Genomic DNA, 24562 nt, shown 5'->3' with positions numbered 1-24562 from the left:
ATGGTGCTGCTGATAGACCGGTGTTATATTACAATACAAATCATAATTCCTGTTTCACAACTCCCCTTGTGGGTTTTAGGGAGTGCTGGGGCGGTCCTGCCCCAGTGTGAGCACGGTGGGGGCAGAGCAGCACAGCATAGCTCAGCACAGCACAGGGTGGTGGGAGCAGCGCGGGGCCGTGGGAGCGACGTGGGGCAGAGGGTGCCCACGGCCTCCCCGTGCCTGGGATTTTCGCTGGGTTTCTGCGGGCAGAAGACCCCCCCCAAGGAGCTGGAGGAACATGGTGAGTGCTCTTGCTCCCCAGCCCTCCCCTGAGCTCTTGCTGTTCCCCTGGACAGCTCAGCGCTGTTTGCTGCAGGGGATTTTAGCAAGCAAAGCCATGGCCATCTACTCCCAGGCTGGTGGTTCTATTCTGGACCAAAAGCTTTCCTTAGCTGAGCAGCCATTCATGCCCCAACAAAACCCCCCAGCAGCACTGGGATGGGGAGCTGAGCTCCTCCACAGGATCAATGGCTGCGTGCACATGGGTTGGATTCCCTGCAGCCAAGGAGGTACCAGGGCTTGGGGGACAGCCCTTAATGCAGGCTGAAGCTCAGTTTTGAACTAGAGCATCCCACCTCCAGGAGCTGTGGCACAGGCTCCCAGCACAGCCCAATGCTCTACGCCCAGGCAACAACCGAGGGCAGGACGGCCATAGTTACAATCGTGTTTTACCAGACAATAAGGCATGGGAGCACAATTAGTTACGGTAGCAATGGGTTCCCAAGGAAATTATGTGCCTACATTCCATGCAGGAGCTGGCATGGCTCTGGCTTTAAATTTAACCAGTGAAGCTCTTGCTTTTAGGCTTTGAGAGCAAGCGAAGACAGCCCCTGGGGCAGCTCCCATTTTAGTATCCCTTACCTGGGTGCCAGAAGTCCACCCTTACCTGTTGTGGTGGGGTCCAGAAGTAGCAGCTGTGGAAACTCTCTCAGGGCTGAAGGGCATTAGGATGAAATGTAACCGTGCTGCTCCCACAGCACCCAGAAGGCAGGAGAGCGGTTCTGAAGCACCAGCTCTCAGGCAGCAGCTGCAAGCAGGGCAGGAAACATGTCTGCCTGAGCCCACCCAGCTGCTCCCTGCCAAGCCTGGCACTGCTTTGTGTGCAGCGTGGTGGGACACCTCTCCTTCAGCCCCACATCTTCCTTACGGGGAGCTCCTAGAGGAACAGAGTCCTGAAAGACCCAGGCAGGATCAGTGCTGTGCTCATTGCTTGCCCCAGCACTGTTGGCACGTCTCCTAGCAGCAGCACAGCTCTCCCTGCCTACCTGAGAGCACTTGTTCCCATGGGCTGGGCTGGTTTCCCCAGCCCTGCAGAGCACAACAGCTATGCCAGCTGGAGTAGAGTATTTTAGGCCAGAAATACTATGCTATGCCAGCCAGAGGCCATTGCCTACTGCAACATGCCTGAGTGGCACAGCCCAGCAGGCACACTCATTTCTTGGTGCACCAGGAGGTGTTTGTTTAAAAAAAAAACACTGAAGTTTTAAGCCTCTGTTGCATTAGGATCATAAATGCATGGCATGAACAGCCCGTTACTGGAACCATATTGGTGATGTCCTGAGGAACACTGCACTGCTTGCCCTGGTGATGCTGCGCTGGTATAAGGCAGGTTCTCACTCAGGGTCTCTCCAGCAGCTCTGCTGCAGGCTGGGGTGGTTTTCCAGCTAACCCTGCTGAACACAGGGCAGGCTCTGTGCCCACCCAGCACAGCGGTCCTCATTTCACTGGGCTGCCCTGGGCACTTGGAACTCAGTGAGGCAACCATCACAGGGCAACCTGGCCATGCTGCTACTGACCCCACCATGCACCAGCAGCACTTTGCTCTTGCATCTCACTGCCTGCTTTTCCTTTCCACTTTACAGGACCCAGCCACCGAGCGGCTGAACGGTGAAGGTAATGCACATGGGGCTGGGGGTGCCATGGGGGCAGCCAGATGGGGCTGGCACTGCCAGGCTCCCTGCTCTGTGTTGCAGAACCCAGCACGAGACCCAAAGCCTCAGAGGCACGGCGCTCCTGGAAGCGGATCGGCATCCCCATCCTGGTGATTGTGCTCGTCCTCGCCTGCCTGGCTGCGGTTGGGCTCCTGGGTGCGGCTCCTGCTCTGTTCTGTGCCTGCTCCTGCCCAGTGCTCGGCTGGGAGTGGCTGTGCTACCACCATCCTGAGCCCCCAGCCCCGAGCTGAGCTCCCCGCTTCCCCCCAGTCAAGGTTTACCTGGACCACCACTACTTCATCTGCAAGCAGCCCCTGAAGCTGGTACCACTGAGGCAGGTGTGCAATGGGGAGGCAGATTGCCTGCACGGTGAGGATGAGGTCATCTGTCCCCAGCAGGTCCCTGAGGGGCCACAGGCTGCCGGTGAGTCCTGGGCACCCCATGGAGCCCCATGATGCAGCAAATCCCCTGCCCAGCGAGGTGACCCAGGGCAAAGGTGACCCTGTCCCTCCCTGCAGCTCGCCTTTCCAAGGACAGATCGATCCTGCAGGTGCTGAACAGGAACACTGGATCCTGGTCCTGCGTCTGTTTCGACCACTTCAGCCCAGCGCTGGCAAAAGCAGCCTGTGAGGAAATGGGCTACAGCAGGTACAGGGCTTCTTTCCCCACACCTCACTCACTTTGATCTCTCACTCTCCCCTAAAAGCCTCTCTGAGTTGTTTACATACCCAGCACTCAGAGTCCTGCACTAATGGATTCAGCCCATCCCCAGCACACAGAGCACTCGGTGTGCCCATGGAGCCTGGCAGCTCCCCAGGCAAGCCCTGCTATGCCCAACTCCCAAATCTCTTTCCCTGTCCCTCCACCCTTTCTCCTCTTTCCTGGGGGATCCCATCCCCTTCCTAAGCTCCCTCTCCATCTCAGCTCTATGGGTGAACATTTGGGACCTGCTCCTAAATCTTTAGAGTGGGATAACCCCTTAGTCTCAGTCCCAGCCCAAATCCAACCCCTGGCCATGCCCTGACTCGTGCCCATCTCTTCCAGCACCCCAACCTTCCAGGCAGTGGATGCGGGTCCAGAACAGCCCCTGCCTCCCCGTGAGCTGGTGCTGAGCAACGGCCGCCTGCAGCTGCCCGAGCCAGGCAGGTGAGTGCCACCCATGGGAGCACTCCTGGTGCTGAGCTGGAGCCGCTCCTGTGCAGGACACAGCCCTTCTCCTCCCTCTTCTAGGAAGTGCCTTTCTGGATCGGTTGTTTCACTCCTTTGTTCCAGTAAGTATGGGGACAGGTCTGTGCCTTATGGCACCCGGGGCTTCGTGCTGCTCCCCGCACAGCCCTGTGCGCCCAGCTCTGGCCCTGGGTGGGTTCATTTCTGCTGATGAATTACTCTGATTAAACAAACCCCGCGGTGGGCTGGAGAGCAAAACACGGGGGTGAACAGATTCAGGCAAGCCTGGGAACGATGCGCAAGCAGAGAACAAAAGGGGGTGTGCCGAGTGTGCCACCGAGGGGTGACACAGCGGCGTGGAGAGGGGTGAGGCCGTGGGAGCCTCCATCCCAGCGGTCCCTTCCCGAGCTCACATCCTGCTGTGCTCCGCTGAAGGCTGCGGGGAGAGCGTGCGGACGCCGCGTGTGCTGGGCGGGCGACCTGCAGCCATCGAGGCGTGGCCATGGCAGGTCAGCCTGCGTTACCGCGGGGAGCACATCTGCGGCGGCAGCATCATCGATCCCCGCTGGATCCTCACCGCCGCGCACTGCTTCAGGTGAGCTGGGGCTGAAGGGTGCCCTCAGTGAGCAGCACGTGGGCAGCGCCGTGCCTGCCGTGCATGGGAGGGGTGGGAGCTGTAACGTGTCCGTGCGCAGGAACAACCCCATCATACCCAGCTGGCGTGTGAAGGCCGGCTCCGATGTCCTCTCTGGCCCTGCCACCCTTGCCATAGAGAAGGTCTTCCTGGCCGAGGGGACGTTCACATCTCCCAGTAACGATGACATAGCGCTGGTGAAGCTGCAGATCCCTCTGCATATCTCAGGTGAGACGTGGTGCACCCCAGCACCTTGCACCCGGGATCCCAGGCTCTCCCAGAGGGCTGCGCTGGCTGCACGTGGTGCTTGGGGTGCTCAGCAGCACCTCCTGTACTTCACTGTCTTGCCCCGCAGACAGCATCAAGCCCATCTGCCTGCCCTACTTCGATGAGAACCTGGAGCCAGGCACCCCGCTGTGGGTGATAGGATGGGGCTACACGCAGCAGAACGGTGAGTGGGACACGGTGGGCTCCCTACCCTGTGGGGGCTGCTTGGGGACACCTCCAAATGGCCACATGTTGCTGCGTGCAGGCAAATTGTCAGAGACCCTGCAGCAGGCAGAGGTGAGGCTGATCGGCATGCAGAGCTGCAACCTGGAGGCGTACCATGGCAAGGTGACACAGAAGATGCTGTGTGCTGGGCTGCCCGAGGGAGGGGTGGACACCTGCCAGGTGAGGGGATGCTCCGGGTGTCCCAACACACTGTGACCTGAACTGGGCAGGTTGTTCTATGGAACAGCTCCATGGAGGCGATGCGTGCCCAGGGTGATGCTCACAGCCAGCGTTTCTCTTTGGCAGGGAGACAGCGGAGGGCCCCTGCTGTATGCAAGCAAGCACTGGGAGGTGGTGGGCATTGTCAGCTGGGGCTTTGGCTGCGGCACCCCCAGCACACCCGGTGTCTACACCAGTGTCCGAGCGTATCTCAACTGGATCTACACTGTCCGCAGGGTCAGTGCCCTTTGCACCTTATGGTCACTGCTCTGCTGTGGCTTCCTTTCACCATTCCTCTCCTCTCTCCCCTTGCAGTCGGAGCTCTGAGACCTGCCAGGACACCGGTGCTGTGCCAGGGGCCTGACGAGGAGGCAAAGGGCAGCTCAGGCAGCAGCCAATAGCCTCGGAATGCACCCAGCCTGAACTCCCTTCCAGACTGAGATTAATTTATTGCCCTGTGCTGATCCTGCTGTGTCAGGGTCTATGCTGCTTTTTGCTCATTACTGTTTAACAGAGATAAACAATGTTTGTGCTTTAGTGTATTGCCTTTAAAATAAAGTATTTGTGGGTTTTTTTCCACGCAGCCTCTGAAGGCTCCATCTACCCCTCCTGCTCACAGCTTGTCCTGCAACCAGCACTATGTGCTGGGCTGGGCTGCTTTCCTATCCATGCTCTTCTCAGGGGCCAAATGAGCACCCAGAGGAGTCCAAACCAGCGAGTTTTCCCTGGGAAACCAAAAGTTTATTTCACTCAAGGCAAAGCTGGGCAAACCCTAAAGGTGCAACAAGGTGTTTGGATTCATCACGCAGCACGTGGTGCACACCTGGTGTTTATTGCAGGTATCTCCTACAGGTGTTGATATATGCGTATACATACGTGACCGTCACAGCTCACACCTCAGGCAGCGCCTTCATCCCACAGAGCCCATGGGAGGCCCCAAGAGAAGGGGTCCTGCAGGACTCCCCCCACCCTGCTCTGAACTCTGCATCTATAGGCGTATGGATAGAACCGCATTTCAGACACGGGTTACGCTAATTTCCTCCACCAAGCCAGAGGAATAATCCATGCATAGTACAGCATTGCATATCCTGGGGTAGGTGGAACAGTGTCCAGATACCGACTAAAAAAGGCTGACGGGTTATAGGACAGCTAAAAACAGTTCTGTAAAAAAAATCCCTTCCTGCCCTGGAGGCTTTTCTGTGAGGGGGGCCGGGGGTCTCGGGGCGGCTCCAGCCCAAGCTGTCATGCACGACAAGGGTAACGCGGGGCATTCACAGTGTGCCTCTGCTTGGGAGCTCAGAGCGCTGTGCAAAGCCCCTGCTGGGCAGCTGAGGGCTGAGCCCCGTGCTACAGATGGGGAAAGTGAAGCACAGCGAAGTCTCCCCAGTGCCGGAACCCTCTGCGGGGACACTCTGGCTTCTTGCACACCCCTCACCGAGAGATCTTGATGTGCTTTGCAAAGAGTGAGACAAAAAAGCCTCACAGCAACCCCTGCGAGGTAGAGCAGCACTGCTTTCCCCGTTTTACAGACGGGAAACTGAGGCACGGGGACGTCCCAGGGTCACCCCGCCAGCCAGGGGCAGGATGGGCAGCAGGTCGGGGCAGCCCTGGCCCTGCTCCTCCTCTAGGATCCAATCGTGCTCCCCCCACAGCTTTCTTGGAGGAAAGGGAAATGCACTCAGCCGCTTTCCCACCGGAGTCTAATATAAAAATACCCACGTAACGAGTGAAGCCTTAGAAAGCCAGCCCTGAAAGCATCACTGCCTTCAAACGAGGGGGTGTAAGTACGGGCAGAACCAGCACAAACCCTCGGCACGGCACGGCACTCCCCGGCCCATCTGGCCCCAGCGGGCAGGGCAGGCAGTTCGCTCCTTCCCATCCACCTGAAGCCCCCCACCCCACCCCACCAGTCCCCGCGGCAGCCAAAGTCTTTTCCGAGAAGCAGCGCAGGTTGCAGGCACGTGTGTAATAGAAACATGTCTCGAGCGTTGGCAGTTTGGAAAGGAAACAAAAGGGAGAAGCTCCCCGCCGGCCCCCACCTCACCTCCCCGGGGCGCAGGGCTGCTTCATGCCTTCGGGGGCGCTTTCTGCTCCGCTTTGGAGCCAGCCAGGCCGTTCTCTGTGTTGTCGTTCCCCGAGGAGCTGACGAGGCACTCCTTCCTGCGGGGAGCACACAGCTGTGACACCCGGCCCCATCGCCCCCCAGCCGCCCCCACAGGGTGCCCACACTCACTTCCCATCCTGGGTCTTCTTGATGATGAACAGCACGACCCTCTTGACAAGCATGAAGAGGATGAGGAGGCCAATAAGTCCGCCCACAACACCCACAATGATGAGCGTCACGGTGTTGTCTGTCTCCTCCACTGAAGGGCAGGAGGGGTGGAAGGGGTTCGGGTCAGGGCACCCCCAGGCACTGTGAGCCCAGTGCTCGCCACCCCCCGGCAGCACTTACTCTTATGGACCACGGTGAGGAAGATGGTGGCATTGTGCTGCGCCTTCTTCTCCTTGGGGTTGAGGACATGGCAGGTGTACCGGCCGGCATCGCTGAGCTCCACATCCTTCAGGACAATGGAGATGTTGTTGTCCTTCCCGGTGGTTGAACCAACAAATTCGACCCGTGGGTTGCGTCCCACAAGGATGGGCTCAGAGGTTTTGCTCTTGATCTTGCCGTGGTAGATCTGCAGAGGTATGGTGGGGTCAGTGGGGTGCAGCGCTCCTGCCCTGCCTGAATCTTGTGTGCAGACACAGGATGGCAGCAGCACAGACAAGCGTGGATGCAGTGGGTCAGTCCTACCACCCTGCAGCACTGAGATGGGCCACATAGATCTGCATTACTCTGGGGCAGGGAAAGGTCCCTTTATTCTGGGACCATCCAGGTTCTAAGAACAGAGCTGCTTCAAATCCTCCTCCTTACCAGCAGGAGAGCACTGTGCACAGTAGGAAGGAAGCATATCTATACCGAAGATGTAGCATTTCAGAGCAAGCACACAAGGAGAAAATTAACCATATTTTGCCTAAAGTACAGCCAACCTGTGACCAATTTATGAAAAGCAATCAGCTTTAGGCAGCAGAAACTCCAGGCCAGCTTTGTTCCAAAGCACGGGCATGCACAGGTGCTCTCTCTTTGCACCATTCCACTCCTCCCTGAGCTGGATCTGCTCAGAGGAAGCACATCCCATGGGAGGAGGAAGGCAGCCAGTGAGAAGCACATCTGAAAGGAGCTGCCAGGAAAACACAGGCAAAGCCTGGAGTGCACCCACCAGCTCCGTCGAGTTGAAGTACCATGTGAAGATCAGGTCCTGGAAGCCAATGCAGGTGGTGAAGGTGCAGGGCAGCAGGACATCGGAGCCGTTCAGAGCCATCACAGTGTTGGTTTTCCCCACCGACACCTCCAGGGCAAAGGCAATGGCGAGGATGTACAGACCTGGTGGGAGGAGAGCCTTCATCCCATGGGCACGGCCACAGTGCTGGCCTCATCCACAGGACAGCATCAGGCCCTGCCTGGCTCCCCCAGAGACAGCACAGATTCAAAGGGATCCATAATATCACCACAGATAAAGTATGCAAATGGAAGCACTGATTTGCATATCATCCACAGAGCCTTCAGCTAAGCTTTAAAGGGGGGGGCTTAAAAAGAAAAAAAAAAAGGCAAAAGCACTCTGAAAGCAAAGCAGAGCTCTCCATTCTCAAAGCAAGAACTCAAACTCCAATTAGCATTGCTGCCCTGGGTGGCTGCCAGCCTGCCCTACCCTTCCCTTCACCCCAGCAGCAGAGCAGTGGGTCCTGGAGGAGCAGCAGAGCATGCCCTGCCTGCAGCCACTGTTGCCAATGGATGACCTTCAATGCTGCTCTCTTGTGCTGGCAGAGAGAAGCACTTCAGGAGCTGGAACATCCCAGCTGCAGGAGGTGCTGGGGTCCCACGCAGGGAATGTCCCCAGCACAGGGAAGCCAAGCTCCAGGCCTCCATCCATGTGCCACAACACAAGCCAGCAGAGCATCCCCCGCCCCGCTCCCAGCACTCAGCAGGACCCACCCACACCCACAAAGCTCCCTCTGTGCGCTGACAGCTGTGCCATGGGGTCACTGCTGGTCCCAAAGCCACTTCCCAGTGCTGCTGGCACCCAACTCAGAAGAGCTGCCCTCAGCCTCCATCCCCCACAGCCACTTCTGTGCTGATTTATTCTCCCACACATGCCATGCTAACAGCTCCCCAGGCACGTCACAGCCCAATCCAAGCCCAGAGCCCTGCATCCTGGGCTTCAGGCCCTGCTGCAGTGCTGCATCGAAGCACTGCAGGGGAAGTTACTTAACTTTACAAAGAAGTGTTTGTTTCTCCTTCTGCTGGAGGCTCCCTCGAACACTGGGAGCTGTGCAGCCCTGGGTGTGCCAGGAGTGTCCTGGGGAGCTGGGGCTGTGCCTCCAGCTCTGGGGGTGCCTGGCTCTGCAGGATGCCTGAGGAGGCAGGTGCTGCAAGGGGACATTTACTTGCAGGAAAGATGATTCCTTGAGGCTTGTGACACTTCTAATCCTACCTGCCATGGTTATAACATCACAAACATAATCTGAACAGCATGCAGGGGGCAAACGGAGGCTGATCTTGTTCCTGTCATGCTGTGACCTCAGGAAGGCAGAAGTGATAAGTTACCACTAAATAAAGCCTAGAGGAAGCGCAGAGAGGTCACTGATGGGAGCTGTTGCTCCACTTGACACCATGTGTCCCATACAGCCGCACCTGGTGCCACTAGAGACCCACTTTGTGCCTCTCCAGGTGCTGCCTTCCCCTAAGAAGCAGCACCATTGCAAGAGATGGATGGGGAGCAGCACCAGCGCCCCTCCACTCGAGCAGAGAGGTGTGAACCTGGGGTGCGAGATAGCAGCAGTAGCTCAGAGCAAGGTTTATCCCCAAAGGGCCAGTTGTCAGCCCTCCATTGGCAAGCTGGTCTGGGAATCACCACCCTAATGGAAAGAGCTCATAGGATTCACCCAGAAAGGCAGCAGGCACCCCCACCCTCTGCGAAAAAGCCACTCTGTACAACCTTTTATTGACCACAGAAATCATCGTGACCTCCTGGCACGGGTCCCCCTCCACCTGGAGGCTACATGGGAGGAGCTCCCGAGCTCCAGGCTGTGCTCAGCAGCAGGTCAGCCAGGAGCAGCCAGGAGCCCACTGCCAGCCCTGCAAACACAGCACCCCCGGACACACACACCCCCACACACGGATTCTCCCCCCAGCAGCACAGGGGGACAAACTGCAGCCTCCACCCCCACGTGCTCTCCAGCATCTCCACATCCCTCTGCAAGCAGCACTGAGCCGGGGCACGTTGAGTGGGGCAGCCAAACCCTTGCAGAGACGCAGTACTTAAACGCCTTTTTGTGCCTGCGGCTCACTTAAAGTAACCTTAAGAACTATGCCTTCTAAAACACCTCCCGAAGGAGCTTTTCCCAGCCCAAAAGCAGCCTTTGGTTTCGAGAGCACCGGGATGAGCGACGCAGCGCAGCGCCCCGGTGGGTGCGGGCTGATGCGGGAAGCCTGGAAGCAGCCCAGGGGCTGCAGCACGGGGACGGCTGCGGGCTCCTTCCGAGCAGCCGAGAGGGAGCGGGTTGGGGCTCGGCTTCCCCCCAACGGAACAGCCCTGCAGCACGGAGGTCGCGCTGGGGAGAAGCGCATGCAAAGGGTCGTTAGAATGAACCGTAAAAAGAATGACCTGTCGGCGGGCGTGCTGGCGGCTGCGCCGAAGCAGTGCATTGCTTCCCTACGGCTATCCCCGTTAGCAGGCAGGTAGCAGAGCAGCGGAGCGGGGCAAAGCGGGATGCAGCGCTCGCAGGAGGAAGCTCCGTGCCGGCAGCGATTGGTGCGGGTGCGGGCTGGAGCCGGGACTTCAGAGCCCTCTCTCGGACTCGGCTGCGAAGTCACCTTGGCCAAACCACTTATCCTCAGCGCTTCGGACTCCCGTCTGCAGAGCAGAGGTAATTGTGTTAGCGCTCGCCACATTCATCCGAGCAGCGGCGTCCGGTTCCTTGCGGTGCGGATGCAAAAGCGGCCGCGAGCGAAGGGCGGGCGACGAGACGGGGGGTCACCCAACCCGGGGTACCCCACGGCGGGCGGGGCTGCGGGGATCCCCCCGGCTCCCGGAGGCAGCGGGCACCCCTCGCCCTTACCCAGCAGCGCGGCCAGCAGACGCGGGGCCATGGCTGCGGCGCGTCCCGACTGCCCGCAGCGCCCGGCTCCGGCCGCCCCCGCCGAGGCCGAGCCGAACCGGGCGGAGCCGAGCCGGGAGGAGGAGGAGGCGCCGAGCCCCGCCCCGCCGTGTCCCCGCGTCCCTCGGTGTCCCCCGCACCCTGCGGAGCCCCCCGCTCCGCCCACCCGCCCGGCTTCGGAGGTTGCACGGATGCAGCCCTGCAGCGGGTGGGAGCGCTTCCTCTGCCGGGAGAGCAGCCAAACCGGGCCGGGCTCTCACCCAGCGCCCACCCCAGCAGCCCCCAGGGAGGCACCGAGTGTCCCTGCAGACACAGATGGGGACGCAGCCGTTCATCGATGGGTGCGGGTGTGCCCAAAGTCTGCCTGGCGCCGCTCTGGAAACTTACTTTGTCTGCCCAAACGTGTTCTGAGATAATTGGCTGCGCACAAGTTCACGTATCAGCAGCCTCTTGCTCGCCCTCCATCCATTAGACGTAACCTTCGGCAGACCGCATCCAAAAATGTGCTGGTGCAGCCCCTGCTAATGGAGGCCTCCAGCAACGTGAAGTGTGAGGATGGAGCTCTGCATTCCCACCCAGGGCCCATTAGGGAGTGAGACCACTGCGCTGAGCAGCAAGCTGCAGGCGGTGACGCATCCTGAGGCCAGGCACAGTGGGACAGGAGAGGAGGTGGCACAGCACCCTTTCCTGGCATGATGCACGTGTCCCAGCCACGCTCCTTCCCGGCCAGCCAGGGGCACCAGGGAGGAGGGAGGTAGAAAGCAGCTGCTTTGTGAGGCACTGGGGTATCCTGGGGGACCCTGTGAGTGTGCCAGTGGTGTCAGTGGGGTGAGGAGTGAGGGCTGCTGAGCTGGAGAAGAGTCAGAAGTGCAGGCAGGTTGGTCTGGGTAGCACAGGCAGCCAGTGCTGCAGGAGCAGCATAGAGAGTATTGCTGATGCTGCAAGAGGTGTCTCAGCGGCTGTGATGGATACAGGTAGGTGACAGATACGGGTAGGGGATGGATACAGCCAGGTGATACAATCCAGTGCACTTAGGCTCAAAGCCAGCCTCCTCCAGGACAACGTGCCCCTGCAGCCCTGAGCTCCCACTGAGCAGCCCTGCAGCAGCAGGGCAGGTGCTGCCTACAGTGTGCTGGGTCCAGCTGTGCCCTTGGCCCAGGGCTCGGAGCACGGTGCTGCCTGTCACTGGGCATGATGGAGCTGTCACACTTGGCAGCTCTGGCCACTATCCTCAGCCGACTGCTCTCATCAGACATCTGCTGCTGCCATGGATGTGGAACATGATCTGCTCCCTGCCAGCCATGTGTGCCACGGCCAGGAAAGGGCACTGGGGAATTTGGCACGGTGCTGAGATGTCCGGCGCACAGACACTGCTGCTCAGAGGAAACTCTTTTTGCTGAGCCCAGCACAAGGCTGCAGTGTCTGGTTACAGGGAAGCCGAGCACCCCCTGCTCGGACTCCGTCACCTCCCCAGAGGGATGGGACGCAGAGCTCAGGGGTCCTTCCTGCTGGCTGCTTGCACCCGGAGCTGCAGGGCTGCTGCATTCCTCCTGCTTGCCCTGCAAAAATGGGACTGGGAGGGTTAAAACGCCCGAGGAGGACTCCTGCTTCCCTCCACGTGGGCAGGGGCACAGGGTAGGGCTGAGCAGAGCAGGGCTGGGCAGCAGCTTTCAGCACAATGCAGCAGACGCTGCACAGCTTCAGCAGGGAGCAGCTCCTGCAGGGATGCTCTGGCCCCCTCCCAAACCTCCTGGAGCAGGCAGAGCCCTCCTGCAAAAGAGGAGGTGGCGACGCCAGAGCAGGACTTCCCATCAGCACCTTATATTTACTGCAAGGTCCTCTGGATGCGACCTTTAGAAGACGAGGCGGCCTGGCAGCCAGCTCTGCAGCAGCGTCCCGGATGGAACTGACGGAGGTCCGGGCACAAGGACTGCGGTGAGTGCTTGGCTGCTGTGCCATCCCCAGCCCTCCCTTGCCTGCAGCTCTCCTGGGCAATGCTTTCCTCCCCCCCTGCCTCCTCTCCCATGCAGAGCTGTCCTCCCGCTGCCCACCCCGCTCTCCAGCAAGTCCCTACTTGGGGGACCCTTTAAAACAAGCAGGAAAAGGGGAGTGGTGTCCCCAGGCAGGCACTGCAGAGGCAGCTGCACAGAGGCAATGGTACTGCGTCCCAGGGGAAAGTTTCTTCTTGACTCAATTCAAGCTCTGCTGGACCCTTCCTGCTCTGTAGTGCTGCCCTTCAATCCCCGCTCCATTCCCCCTCTGCTCACTGCCCCCGGTCCCTCCGTGCAGAACATCAGACTGCCGTCACACTGAGGGGACAAAGCTGTCCCCAGTTCATGACCTTCTTGCTGGTGACCATCCCATCAGTGCCCCCACAGTGCCGGCTATGGGTGCCTATTGCTCCAGCTGTGCTCACCCATCCAGAGGGCTGCTCCTACCAGCCAGTGCTGTGCTCCCACGGGTACAGCACAACCTGCAGCACAGTGGGGCCAGCAGAGCGGCATCACCGACCTGCTGCCCTTCTCCAGGGGGAAGAGAGCCGTGCTGTGCTTGCCTGACCCATGCTCCCTTAGCATCCAAAGCAGAACTGCTACCCAAGCCAGGCAGAGCAAGGTGGCTCTGGGGAGCCCAGAACTCAGTCCCTGGGCAACCCAAAGCCACTTTGCTCTGCAGTCAGAGGTATGAAATCACCCAACGCACACTTTGCATTTTGTTGTTCCTCTGTTTGTTGAACTGTACAAAGAGCAATAAAAACATCCTCCAGTCAGGCTTTGGCAAAAACACCACCAGCAAAAAGAAAAACAAATCATACATTGGAAGGTGCAAACCCAAAGTGCAGCTATGGCCGATAGCAGCACCTCCCATATATATCTCTATATATATCTATGTATATGTATTCGTAGACTCTCCGTTGTGTACAGCTATGTACAGACAGATGCATTGGCAAGTTGCAATCCAAGGACAGTGCGTGAGTGAGATGAAGGCAGGTGTGGGGCTGGCTGTGAGCTCACAGCTTGAGTTGGCCCCAAAAACCGCTCACAATGGAGCAGCAAAGCGATGCAGCTGTGCGTGTGGGTGCAGGCAGCGGGCTGAGCCCGGGGGGTGCATGGGGCAGAGCAGGGCACGTCCTGGCTGCAGCAGGACAAGGGACAGCAGGGCACGGTGCAGCAGGGGATGCAATGCTTGCTGCCTCTGCTGGCACCGCTCTCCTGCAAGGTCCTGGATGCACAGGTCAAGAGTTTGCCCAATGGCTCCGGGAGGGAGCTGCAAGCAGGGCAGGAGCTGGACTGTGGGGTTTGGGGGTGGCACCGCGGGGCCCCACGGGCTGGCAGTGCGTGGCCGTGGCAGTACAAGTTGTGCAGGGCCCCTTAGGAGCCGGGAGGGGCGGTTCTGGGTGCTGGGCTCGGGGTGATGGCTGTGCCCGCTCCATTCTGGCACACGCTGCTCCTTCTCCCCGCCGCTGCGGTTTGGCACATCAGCAGAACAACTTTCCATTACAGTCATCTCGCCGGGAAGTAAACACACACTGAGTAATCAGCCCAGCACCTTCGGATGAGGTGCTCAGGCCCAAATACAGCCCAAGAAGGGCACGTCCATGACACACCGGGAGCCACAAGCCCCTCACCATGGCACCCCAGCACAAGGGCGGGCAGAATCGGGGATGGGACGGGGACATCGGTGCTCTCCCCCCCCCTCCCCCACCCCGTCCCCAGCACCTGTGCCCCACGGAGCAGGGATGAGCCGGACCCAGCCCGGCTGTGGGGCAGGAGCCAGCCCCCCCCGACCCCCTGGCAGCTGTGGGGCCGCTCCTCCCTGCGCCCTGCTCCAGGCGGGATGGCGGTGCGGGTGGCAGGAGGGATACTGTGGGCAGACAGCAATCCTGGCTGTGGGAAGCACACCGACAGGGACACGCTGTACAGTGAGGGGGGAAGCAGGGTGTGTTACTTGGTGCCCTCCTCCGGGTTGCCTTCGCCGTCCGTCTTTCCTTCCTCCTCCGTCTTCTGGTCATCCGTGTTCAGCCTCTGCTGTTTTTTCCGGCGCACACACTTCACCACCATCAGCACCAGGATGACCACGGCCAGGAAGCCGCCCACAGAGGCACCCACGATGACGGCCACCATTGAATCACGTTTTGGGGGTTCTGGGGACACGGGGCAGGGTCAGCCCTTGGCACCCAGCACCCGAGGGTGACGCTGGGCACAAGAATGGGGCTGCACTGACCTTCGGTGAGCACCTTCAGGCTGATGCTGGCATGGCCTCGCTGCCGGTCCGGGGGGTTGAGGACATAGCAGTTGTAGGTGCCCTCATCTTCCAGCTGCACGTTGTTGAGGGTGAAGGACACGTCGTTCTTGGTGGGGTTCCCAGTGAACTCCACTCGGTTCCCAAAACGTTCCAGCTGCTTGTTCATGATCTTCATCCGGAACTGCAGGAACTGCGCAGTGGGGAGAGGTGTTGGGGTACCCTGAGCCCTCGTCCCCCCCAACCAAGCCCCATCCCTCACCATGCCATGCTCACCCCATTCAAGGATATGACCCAGGGCACCCCATGCAGCCCAGGGTTCCCAGCAGTCCCCAGCCCTGAGGCACTCACCAGCTCCTCAGAGCAGTTTGTGCACGCCTGGTACGTCCAGTTGAGGGAGAACTGCTTGTTCTCCACCTTGTAGCAGGAGTTGAAGGTGCAGGAGAGCTTTACAGAGCTGCCGTTCATGGCGTTGATGATGGGGGGGGCCATCACCTCCATTCCCAGCCCTGTGGGCACTGAGATGAGAACGTGGATGTGTTAAAGGGGCACAGATTCCCATCCATACCCGCCTCCCACTCTGGTGCCCTTCAGCCCTTCTGCATGCTGTGGCTTTGGGGGACACGGGGACACCCCCAGATCTGGGCAGAAAGCACCGTGGCAATGGCCGAGATCCCCTTGCCATGCAGGCCTGATGGCTCCCAGCACCAATTTCTGCTGACTCCAAGCAGTCTCCGCTCCTTGCTGCTTAACCAAGAGCTTTGCTGCTGCAGAATCGATCCTGCTATGCAAAAGGGTGGATGCAGCATCAGCGTGCAGGGCTCAGCACCGCGGCCGCGGGGAGGGAAATTTATGGCTGTGCTCATCAGATTCTGTTCCAGGCAGGACGCATTACGGCAGCACAGGATGGGAGCTGCCAGGGACAGACCTGGAAGGCTGCAGATGGTCCCTCACAGCCCGTGGGGGTCAGGCAAAGCTCCTCCACCTGGGAGAGAGGGGTCAAGAGTTCTGTTTCTCCCCTGGGAGGATGAAGCTACTCCCTGCACTCCTGGCACAGAAACTGGGTCAGCACCCAGTGCAGCTGATACTGCTCACCTGGTACATGGGCACACAACTCAACCCTTCTCCTGCAGCTCCCCAGATCTCCAGCTGTCCCCAGCAGCACCCACAACTCAGCAGCCACCCATAGTTTGCATAGGAGGGCACAGGGCAGGGATGGGCTGCAAAGGGGCCGTGACACCCCATGGGGGGACAATAATGGCACTGACACCTGCCTTATAGATCCTCAAGCCCTAGGTCTGGCTGCAAGATGGGACCTGGTGTCATTCCCAAACCACCTCTCTGTTGCCTTGCAACAGTGTGTGCCTGGGGCTGTCCCAGCCTTATTGCCCCAGCCACAACATGGTCACATCCAAGCAGTCCCGGCAGAGAGGAGATCTGGGTGTCTGTTTGTCCCAGGAGCCCCCACACAGCCTGAACCCCCCCAGCCCCGTGCTGTGTCCCAGGCTCTCAGCCTGCATTTGGCTTTGTGCTGCACCCCCATTGCTCTGCAGAGGGCTGGGTGCCAGCAGGAGCTCTGCACAGACACTAGGCACTGCAGGACCACAGTGCAGACAGGGGGTCCTCATGGGAAGTTCACACATGCCCCAGGAGTGCTGACATGCATGTGCCCCAGATGTGGCCCTATCCAGTGTGCGCCAGAAGCTAGAGACAAGATCAGTGGCAAAAGAAACCCCTGGGACCAGCCATCCAGGCTGTGCCCTTTGGTGCTCTGTGAGCCCAAATGCTGTCACACAACACCCTGCTCCCCAGGGCTCGGCAGGTGAAATTACACATCAGAGCTGAAGATCTCACTGAGCTTTTATCCTCCATTTGATGGCCTCCCCCCTCAAGCCAAAGCAGCCCCCCAGCAGCTCCAGGCCAGGGAGAGCAGCACCTTGGAGAGGTGATGGATGCATCCCTGCTTCCCAATCGATACAGCCCCAAACCTGCTGACACATGCTCCTGGCTGCAGGGCAGAGCAGGGACGCAGAGCGCAGCCCCCTCCCTCCCAACCCCCTCCCCAACCCCTTGCACATGCACCGCCGCTACCCTGACCCCAAAGCACAGCACAAAGCACCCACAGCCCACCAGGCTGACCCCAGCCAAGCAAAGCAGCCCTGCCGCAGCCCTGCAGAGCATGCAACCAGCCCTGTGCACAGCAAACCCCAGCAAGCACGGCTGTCAGGAGAGGAGATGCTGCAGCGTACCCCCACCCTGCCCACAAGCAGGTCACCCTGGCTGCGGATTTCAGCATCAGGGCATCTCCACCCCATCCCTGCAGCACAGCATCTCACCGCTGCTCCTCACCCAGAGGGGCTTCTCAGAGCCCAGATCTGGGGAGGGGGCTTCTTCCCACCTGGGTGCTGTCCCATGCAAAGGGTTGGGGTGGCACTTACCCAGCGAGAGCAGCAGGCTGAGGGCAGAGAGGCAGAGGGCAGGCTGCGGGAGCCAGGCATCCGGGCTCATTGTGAAGGAGTTGGGTGTGTGGAGAGGGCTTGGTGTTGGTGTGGGTCGTGGTGGGTTGCTTTTTTCGAACGCCCGGGTTATTTGCAGGTGACATATAACATTAGAGCTGCTTTATTTCTACAGCCCAATATGGCCGGTGGAGCGGTGCTGGGCTGAAAAAATCAGTAAATGCTATGGTTGGTGGATTTCTGCAGAGCGAGTGGGAGGGCAGAAAAAATTTCCCCTGAACAGAAGCTGAGGATCCTGGCACATCGCTGCTCCGTGCCGTGGGGTACGGGGCTGTGGCTGCACAGCTTTGCTCCTCTCACTGGGTGCAAGCATCCCCCCAAAGCACCACTTTCAACACTGCCGAGATTCCCTCTCAGCAAGCAAGCAGTGCTCGGGGCTCCCACAGAAAGCACAGTGCCCAAGGAAGTGCCCTGCAGCACAGACCGGGCCATTGAGCTCCATCAGCCCCTGTGCCACTGAGACCACACCGTGTGGCACCTCCTGGGAGCACAGAAACCCTCCCCTGGAAGCAGAGTGCAAAGGTTCTGCCGGACCTGGAAGGAGCTAAAGGTGCCCCAGGTCAGCACACAGGGACATAAGAACTCCAGCCCTGGATCCACGGTGCAAGGAGAGCTGGTGGAGATCGTGGTTACAGCATCCACACAGCCACCCCGTCTGTCCTCGTGTGGTGCAGTTTGCTGAGGCAGCATCAAAGAGGAGGAAGGTGAGGGATGCCCTGGAGGCAGAGCACAACTGCATAGGGGGCCCTGGGGAGGGTCGGATGGGGCACGATGGGTAGGCAGGGCTGGGTCTGCTTTACTGGAATGGGTCCCACCGTGCTGCAAGGCAGCAGTGGCCATAAGCAAACCCAGCACCCCAAAAAGGGCTCCAGGCGCTGCTGCCTCCTGAGATCCCACGGCTTCTCCTCACCCACGAAAAAGAGAGTAGGGTGGCAACGTGAAACCAAGGAGTGCAGCCCGGAGCAGCCTGTGCTGCAGTCTCCCATCCAGCAGAGCCGAGGAGGTGGTCCCCAGCTCCCAGCTCTGCACCTGGAGGTGTCAAACATCTATATTTAGTGGCAGGAGGGGAGCCAGCACATTGCAAGGCGGCAGTCCTGGAGGAGGAGCGGCTGGGATCGCTGTCCCGCCCACCCAGAGCAGCGAGTCCCGGGGCTGCAGGCAGGGGTGGTCGCTCACCGTGGGTAGCGCACACGTGGGAGCAGCACACGTGAGAGACCCCGCTCTGCTCCAGCCCTGCAGCGAAGGGACCCCGTTTGTGGCCCGTTTCGCTGGAGCCAGGGAGGGTTTGGGCACATTCTGACATCATACAGTTAATCAGGAGGTAAAAGGAAGCCAGGAAAGGGGAAGGCTCCCCGGGATCGCTGAGTTTTATTAACTGCAGAAGATAACAGTGCACAGCTGCCACTCTGCCCCCCACCCCCCACCCCACCCCCCTCCCTCCCCATCCAGGCTCTCCTCATTATTTCCAGTCCTGGAGCAGCACCGACCTCCATCAGTGCTGGAAAGCGAGGATTGCCCTCTGCATCCCTTTCTAGGGACCAGGGAGAAGGGATCCAGAGGGGACACCTCCCCGGGTCACCCTGCAGATGCTGGGCAAGCCATGTCCCAGCAGCAGTTCAGGATGGAGATAACAGTGAAGGGCTGACAGCAGTATAACAGTGACCAGCCAAAGGAGCAAAGAAGTCTTGCATGTAGCTGCTGGTTAAGGGGTTTACAGCCCCAACATGGCTATTTTCCCCTCTATGGGACACGAGGAAGTTCCTCCTGGGGTTGGCTGTAGGGCTGCTCACTGTGCCCACCGTCCTGTCTGCCTGCTGCCATCCACTCTGCTGGGATCACCCCCCTGGCCAGCTCCACGTAGATTCCATTCTCATGGAGGGTGGAGGGGTGCTGCAAGGAACCAGGGACAGGGTGAGTCCCTCTGAGCACTGGGGCCATTGGGCATCACCAGCCTGGAGGGGTGCAGTGTAAGGGGTCCCACAGCCCTGGAGCTGCTCCCTCCTCACCATGGTGATGTAGGTCTCCTCAGCTCTCCTCTTCTTCCCTGCATCCTGGTCAGCCTTAGGCACCACAGCTTCAGGAATCGAGGAGTAAAGCCCTTCCTATGGGGGATGGGAGGGGATAGCAGGACACTCAGAACCAAGAAGCAAACAGGTAGTTGAGGGCCAGTGCAACAGCCATGGCACCTTGTGCTTAGCCAGCCTGCCAGCCCCAGGAGCTCCCACCTTGGCTTTGTCCTTGCTGCCGTCATTTCTGGCTCTCTCCAGGGCGGTGGTAGCTGCGGACCTTGAGGGAAAGCAACAGAGGTGTCACCTCTAGCAGGAAGCATCGCCTGCTCCTCCCACCCCCGAATCCCACTCCTGAGACCCTTCAGATGCGCCTTGGCGGCCGCCAGGTGACGGTGCCCACCGAGGCGCTGGGGGAGCCCATCGCGCTTTGCTTCTGTCCCGCAGTGCCCACCACCTCCCCTCACCCAGAGGGGTGCAGCCATGCAGGCAGCGAGGAGCCCAGCAGCTTTGGGAAGAGAGGGCAGAGTGACACTAGAGGGCAGCAGGAGCAGCGCTGAGCGCTTCCCGCATCTGCATCCTGCTTGGAGCGGGTCTACGGAGGGATGCGCGGAGGTGTTTTGCTCAGTCCGGTAAACCCGAAGCAAAAGTTGGTACCTCTTCCTCAGGCTGAGTCCTGCCAGGAAGGCCAGCACCACGGCCACAGCGCTGCAGCACACGGTCACAGCCCAAACTCCCGTACGCCCCGGGGCTTGGGCACTTTCTGCTCCTCTATCTGCAGGGAGACACCAAGGCAGGGCTGGAACCCACAGGGATAGCAGCACTGCTGCAGAACTGTGCTGGTAGGGATGGGAACCCCTTTGCGAGGGGTCAGATGAGGTGACACGCTGGGGCAGTGTCTGGGGCACACACCTCTCTGTGTCACAGGGCTGACTTGTAGAACCGTGTGGTTCTTGAAGATGCTGCCGTGCTGAAACAGGCGGATCTCACACGTGTACCTGCCACTGTCATTCACCTGCACATCCTGCAGCTGGATAGAGCCATCCCAGCACGAGACATCTCCCTGCCACCGCACCCGCTCTTGGAAACGGCCCACAGGGACACTAGAGTTGCTGTAGTAATAAAATACCATCTCCTCCTGTCCAGGCATAGAGCAGTTGGTGAGTGGAGCCCAGGAAACAGGGCATTGCAGCCTCTCCCCCCCACACACACACACATACACACAGTGCTCACCGTGCACAGAGCCCAGCTTGTGCCCTTGGAAAGCCCCAGGACACAGCACTGAATGCCACAGCATGGGGCACGCAGCTGGGGAGCTCTTCTCCTGCAGTGCTCCAAGAGCAGCGGGGCTGCCTCACACTCCCTCCCACTGCCCACCTTGGGTTCTGACCCACCTTCTGTTTGCCAGCCCTTGGCACACGCAGCCAGTCCACTTTGGTCACCGTCCAGCCCGTGGCCTCTGGATCTTGGAAGAGGCAGCGCAGCAGGACGGAGTCCCCAGCGCTAGCATGGAGCCAGGGCTCTGTGAACACCCATCCAGCCAAGCTGCTGCTCCTCCCTGCCAGGCACAAGGATAGCAGGATGAGGATGGCCGAGAGCAGCCTGCCTGTCCCCATAGATGTCTCCTCTCTGGATGAGCCTAAAGGCGCCGAGCAGTCCGGGGAGCAGTGGGGAGGCCCTGCAGACAAAGCCTCTCCCTGAGCCCTGCTTTCGGCAAGCCGGGGATGCGAGGCAGCACATCCTCCTGGGCGCCAGACACCGAGGGCTGCTGCACTCACTGAACAAGCCGCATGGAAGTGGAGTAGGGAAGACACCTTGGGACTCAGTGCTCAGCCCTCTGCGTCTCAAGGCTGAAGGCTGCAGCTCCTGCACTGTGGCTCGTGTGAGTCACGGGCTGGGAGAACCAGTGGCACTCATCTGCAGCAGGCCAGAGGCAACTCGGCCCCTGTGCATCAGTCTCGGTTCCTCCTTTCACAACCTGCTCATCTGGCTTCCTGGCCGCTTGATCACAGGCTCCTGACGGAGCTTGGACGTGTCCAACCACATAACCACCTCTATGGGTTTCTGGAGAAGTGGAGCAGCACAAAGCAAAGCCAAAGCAAACGGGGACACAGCACAGAGGGCAGGGCAGAAAACACCCCCGGGGCTTTCTCAAGAGAAAGCCTCCATCTTCTGTAATCTAGAAGGTCAAAATGGTGAAGAGAGACACCTGCTTGGCTGCAAGGCAGCACAGAGCAGAGCCATGGGAAGCAGCACAGCAGGGAAGCACTGCCAACTGCAAGGAACAGAGAGAAGCATCAACAGATCCTAACCAGGAGAACAGAGAGCCCAGCACTGCACGTGAGGGCCAGGTGAGCTGATTCAGAGGGAGCTGCTTGGGCAGGGACATTTTTCCCAGCATTAGAGCTGCCCTGCTCAGCCCTTCCACAGCCACCAAGGGCTGGGCCCTGGCAAGGCACCAAGCCCTTGTCTGATGCCCTGTAAGTAATGAATGCAAAATGCTACAGCTTCCCAAACAGGTTTCTTTTTGGGCTTGACCAGCTGCGGAGGCAAACATGAAGAGTATGTCAGTCGCGGAGACCAAGGAGACCAGTTGCCTTAAGCAGAGCCAAAAAACAATAGCTTGGAAGGTTTACCCTGTGTTTAGATGTGGTAAAGCTTTTCTACATCTTCCAAAGCCTTGGAGCCTGGTACAGTAAGTACAGGCCTCCAACAGGATGCTGTGACAATTCCAAGCCTATGCGTGTGCAGGAAGGGAACAAGCAGCTCACAGATGCCAGAGGAGTTACTGGCACGCTCAACACTCCCAGCCCTGCGTGCCTGCAAGCCTCTGAGTGGTCCTTACAGCAGAAAAGAGGAAACAAAGGGTCTTATGGCAAAGGCAAGGAGAAAGCCACCAGAATGATTTACAGCTTACCCAGTAACGTCAGCACCAGAGCCAGGCACAGCAGCACCTTCATCTTCTCTCAAGGAGAGCAGCAGAGGTGGCACGTGCAGCACACCAAGTGTTTGCAGCGGCACCCCAAGGCCTGCAGAAGGCTCCAGTCCTTCAGGGAGGGATGTGATCTCTTCTGCCCTGGATGTTCGGCTTCTCAAAGTCAGCCCTACTCCAGCTGGGAGCCTACAGCTCAGTGAAGCACAGCTGTCACACGTGTCTCTGGTGTGAGACTGCTCTGAGCCCTGGAAAGGAAGAGTGAAAGATAGGGGGGAAGGGCTCAGCCTGAACATCTTTGCATTTCCCCTTAACCAAAGCATCTTTCCGGTGGTTTGAGGGGTCGACTCCTTACCACCAGAACTGAGACATTCACAAATAGTCACTGCTTAGAAAACAATGGGGTGTTTTTCATCCTGTAGACTCAAGGAAGTTTGGATACAGATCCTAAAATCATATTATCCTAGAGATAACCTCCTTGCTTCAGAACACCACGCACATTGAAAGCTTGTGCTGGAGCCTTTTGGGTCTGCCCAGACAGCGCTGAGTCTGGTCACTGCACTGATCACTGACACATAGATATGCCACAGCCCAAAGAACTGGCTGTCATTGGCAGGGATGTGCTTGCCAGTGTTCACACATAGATCACAGAAGGCAAGCAGTACCAACTACCAGCATACATTTTTCAATACAGGCATTTTTTTTTAATGCAGCAGTAAAAGCAACAAGAAATGAATCATATCTGAAGTCTCATTAGCTTCTCTCATTTTTCCTCTGCTGTGAAAATCAGAGGCCCTCTGGATTAGCTACAGCAAAGCCTGGAATAGATAAAGGTACCAGAGATAGACCCCAAGCAGCAGCCCTAGGAGAGGTGGTGAATATCTGACATTGTGCCTATGCTGCCGTCTTGTTCCATCCAGCACCACAGCGCAGAAAGCCACAGCTGTGGGGTCTATTCTAGACTGTAAAGCAGTTCTAAAGGCTTTTCATCCAGAGCACGGCCTCACTGCCTACAGTTGGTGATGCAAAACCACTCTGCTTTTCCCTGCCCTCCCATCCCATCTGCAAAATCCTGACAATGGCAGCAAGCCTTCCGTGACTCTCAAATCTGCCTCTCAAAAACCAAAATCAGTTTGGGGGATGGGTTTTGTGGAGGTGGAGGGGAGAGCTGTGGTTTGGGTATGCTCTCCTTTGCATGTCTGCTATGACAATCTGCAGCACAAACTCACGCTTGTGCGTGCGTGACCTATAAACAATAAAATTCACACTCAGCTCCAAAGATGCGTCGGTGCAGAACATCTCAGCTCAGCAGGCCGAAGCATCCTGCTTCCTCACCTTGTTTTAATTCAGCTGTGCTGTCTGAAGCCCTCTAACACAGCTGGAGCTACACCTTCTCAGGGTTACCCTCATCCCGGAATGAAAACAGCACCTATAGCTTAATGAAGGCCCTCAGCACACAGAAGCCTGCACAGCAGACTATCAGCTCGCAGAACTCCAGAATCCCTCTTGCTGAGGCTCTGAGGTCCTTAATTTACCACCAAGTTCTTCCTGGACTTCTTAACCTACTTCTGAAAACACGTTCTGGTCCCACCTCGGAATGCATCTCTGCAGGGATGCCAGCAAGTGCTGAAGGCAGCACCCACTCACCCAGGCTGTTACATCTTACAATGCTGACACACCCAACCCCTCTCAGAGCCTCCTAGAATAATTTTCTTCAATCCATATGGAAAAGGCAAGAAAAAAAAAGTACGTGGATACCACATTGCCTTCACACCTCCCCGCTTTTGCACATAGGAGTCTTTATTCCAAGTACTTCTACATTTCGGTAATTTCCTTATCACAAAGGCAAAAATAAACCCAACCACCCAAATAAACATTCATAGCAAAAATACACTCACCCAGCGTGGTTTGGGGCAGCTGACTTTTTTATCTTGCACTTAGAGCTTTTCAGTGACTGATTTGGAGTCTCTGAATTAATCACACTAAATCTTCCTGAGGTTGTGCATGTGAGATGTTCAGAACACAACAGCTCTTTGTTTCGGGTCTCTTCCTTAAGGTTGGGTTTGGTGACCACTCTTTGCTTCTAAGAGGAAGTTGTAAGAGGAAGATGGAGGGAACTGACAAGTCAGAAGGGACCTGTTATACAGACAGGCAAGAATTACAGATGGAAAGGCAGCTTCAAAAGC

At 58.5% G+C, this 24562-nt stretch overlaps 4 protein-coding genes across 4 annotated transcripts; 1 reads left to right on the top strand and 3 right to left on the bottom strand.

Annotated features, from left to right (window-relative positions):
• Nucleotides 1–4886, top strand: TMPRSS4 (transmembrane serine protease 4). The gene is given in 15 exon segments (XM_072354650.1): nucleotides 1–115; nucleotides 118–257; nucleotides 260–283; nucleotides 1905–1935; nucleotides 2016–2129; nucleotides 2244–2396; nucleotides 2492–2621; nucleotides 3018–3119; nucleotides 3204–3244; nucleotides 3576–3735; nucleotides 3836–4002; nucleotides 4130–4225; nucleotides 4307–4446; nucleotides 4573–4733; nucleotides 4781–4886. Coding segments are annotated over 15 exon segments (1680 nt in total).
• Nucleotides 4887–6432: 1546 nt separating this feature from the next.
• Nucleotides 6433–11018, bottom strand: SCN4B (sodium voltage-gated channel beta subunit 4). The gene is given in 7 exon segments (XM_072354878.1): nucleotides 6433–6645; nucleotides 6719–6848; nucleotides 6938–7163; nucleotides 7746–7909; nucleotides 10400–10439; nucleotides 10645–10961; nucleotides 10964–11018. Coding segments are annotated over 7 exon segments (1026 nt in total). The 3' UTR covers nucleotides 6433–6551.
• A 2370-nt stretch (nucleotides 11019–13388) lies between these two features.
• On the bottom strand, nucleotides 13389–17583 carry SCN2B (sodium voltage-gated channel beta subunit 2). Its single transcript, XM_072354861.1, has 4 exons — nucleotides 17361–17583; nucleotides 15274–15440; nucleotides 14905–15115; nucleotides 13389–14824 (listed from the first exon to the last, which is right to left on the bottom strand). The coding sequence occupies exons 1-4, from the start codon at nucleotides 17428–17430 to the stop codon at nucleotides 14625–14627; spliced, it is 648 nt and encodes a 215-aa protein (XP_072210962.1). The 5' UTR covers nucleotides 17431–17583; the 3' UTR covers nucleotides 13389–14624.
• A 1186-nt stretch (nucleotides 17584–18769) lies between these two features.
• Nucleotides 18770–24416, bottom strand: LOC140261437 (uncharacterized). Its single transcript, XM_072354859.1, has 8 exons — nucleotides 24275–24416; nucleotides 22362–22624; nucleotides 20839–21002; nucleotides 20357–20582; nucleotides 20102–20219; nucleotides 19664–19724; nucleotides 19445–19540; nucleotides 18770–19328 (listed from the first exon to the last, which is right to left on the bottom strand). Exons 2-8 carry the CDS (start codon nucleotides 22402–22404, stop codon nucleotides 19179–19181), a joined length of 858 nt encoding a protein of 285 aa, XP_072210960.1. The 5' UTR covers nucleotides 22405–22624; nucleotides 24275–24416; the 3' UTR covers nucleotides 18770–19178.
• Nucleotides 24417–24562: the final 146 nt, after the last annotated feature.

This window comes from Excalfactoria chinensis, chromosome 21 (genome assembly GCF_039878825.1).
Source record: "Excalfactoria chinensis isolate bCotChi1 chromosome 21, bCotChi1.hap2, whole genome shotgun sequence".
In the NCBI taxonomy this organism is placed as follows: Eukaryota; Metazoa; Chordata; class Aves; order Galliformes; family Phasianidae; genus Excalfactoria; species Excalfactoria chinensis.
The sequence above is the reverse complement of the archived record's forward strand: the minus strand, read 5'-3'. Positions and strand labels throughout refer to the sequence as shown.

What these genes read in the sequence shown, in the direction of transcription:
- SCN2B (XM_072354861.1), bottom strand. Translation starts at nt 17,430, where the DNA reads ATGAGCCCGGATGCCTGGCTCCCGCAGCCTGCCCTCTGCCTCTCTGCC. An exon ending in CAGCCTGCTGCTCTCGCTGG is followed by an intron (nt 15,441 to 17,360) that starts GTAAGTGCCACC and finishes TTCTCATCTCAG; the next exon opens with TGCCCACAGGGCTGGGAATG. An exon ending in CAAACTGCTCTGAGGAGCTG is followed by an intron (nt 15,116 to 15,273) that starts GTGAGTGCCTCA and finishes CCCACTGCGCAG; the next exon opens with TTCCTGCAGTTCCGGATGAA.
- LOC140261437 (XM_072354859.1), bottom strand. Translation starts at nt 22,404, where the DNA reads ATGAAGGTGCTGCTGTGCCTGGCTCTGGTGCTGACGTTACTGG. An exon ending in GGACTCAGCCTGAGGAAGAG is followed by an intron (nt 19,725 to 20,101) that starts GTACCAACTTTT and finishes CTTTCCCTCAAG; the next exon opens with GTCCGCAGCTACCACCGCCC. An exon ending in GCAGCAAGGACAAAGCCAAG is followed by an intron (nt 19,541 to 19,663) that starts GTGGGAGCTCCT and finishes CATCCCCCATAG; the next exon opens with GAAGGGCTTTACTCCTCGAT.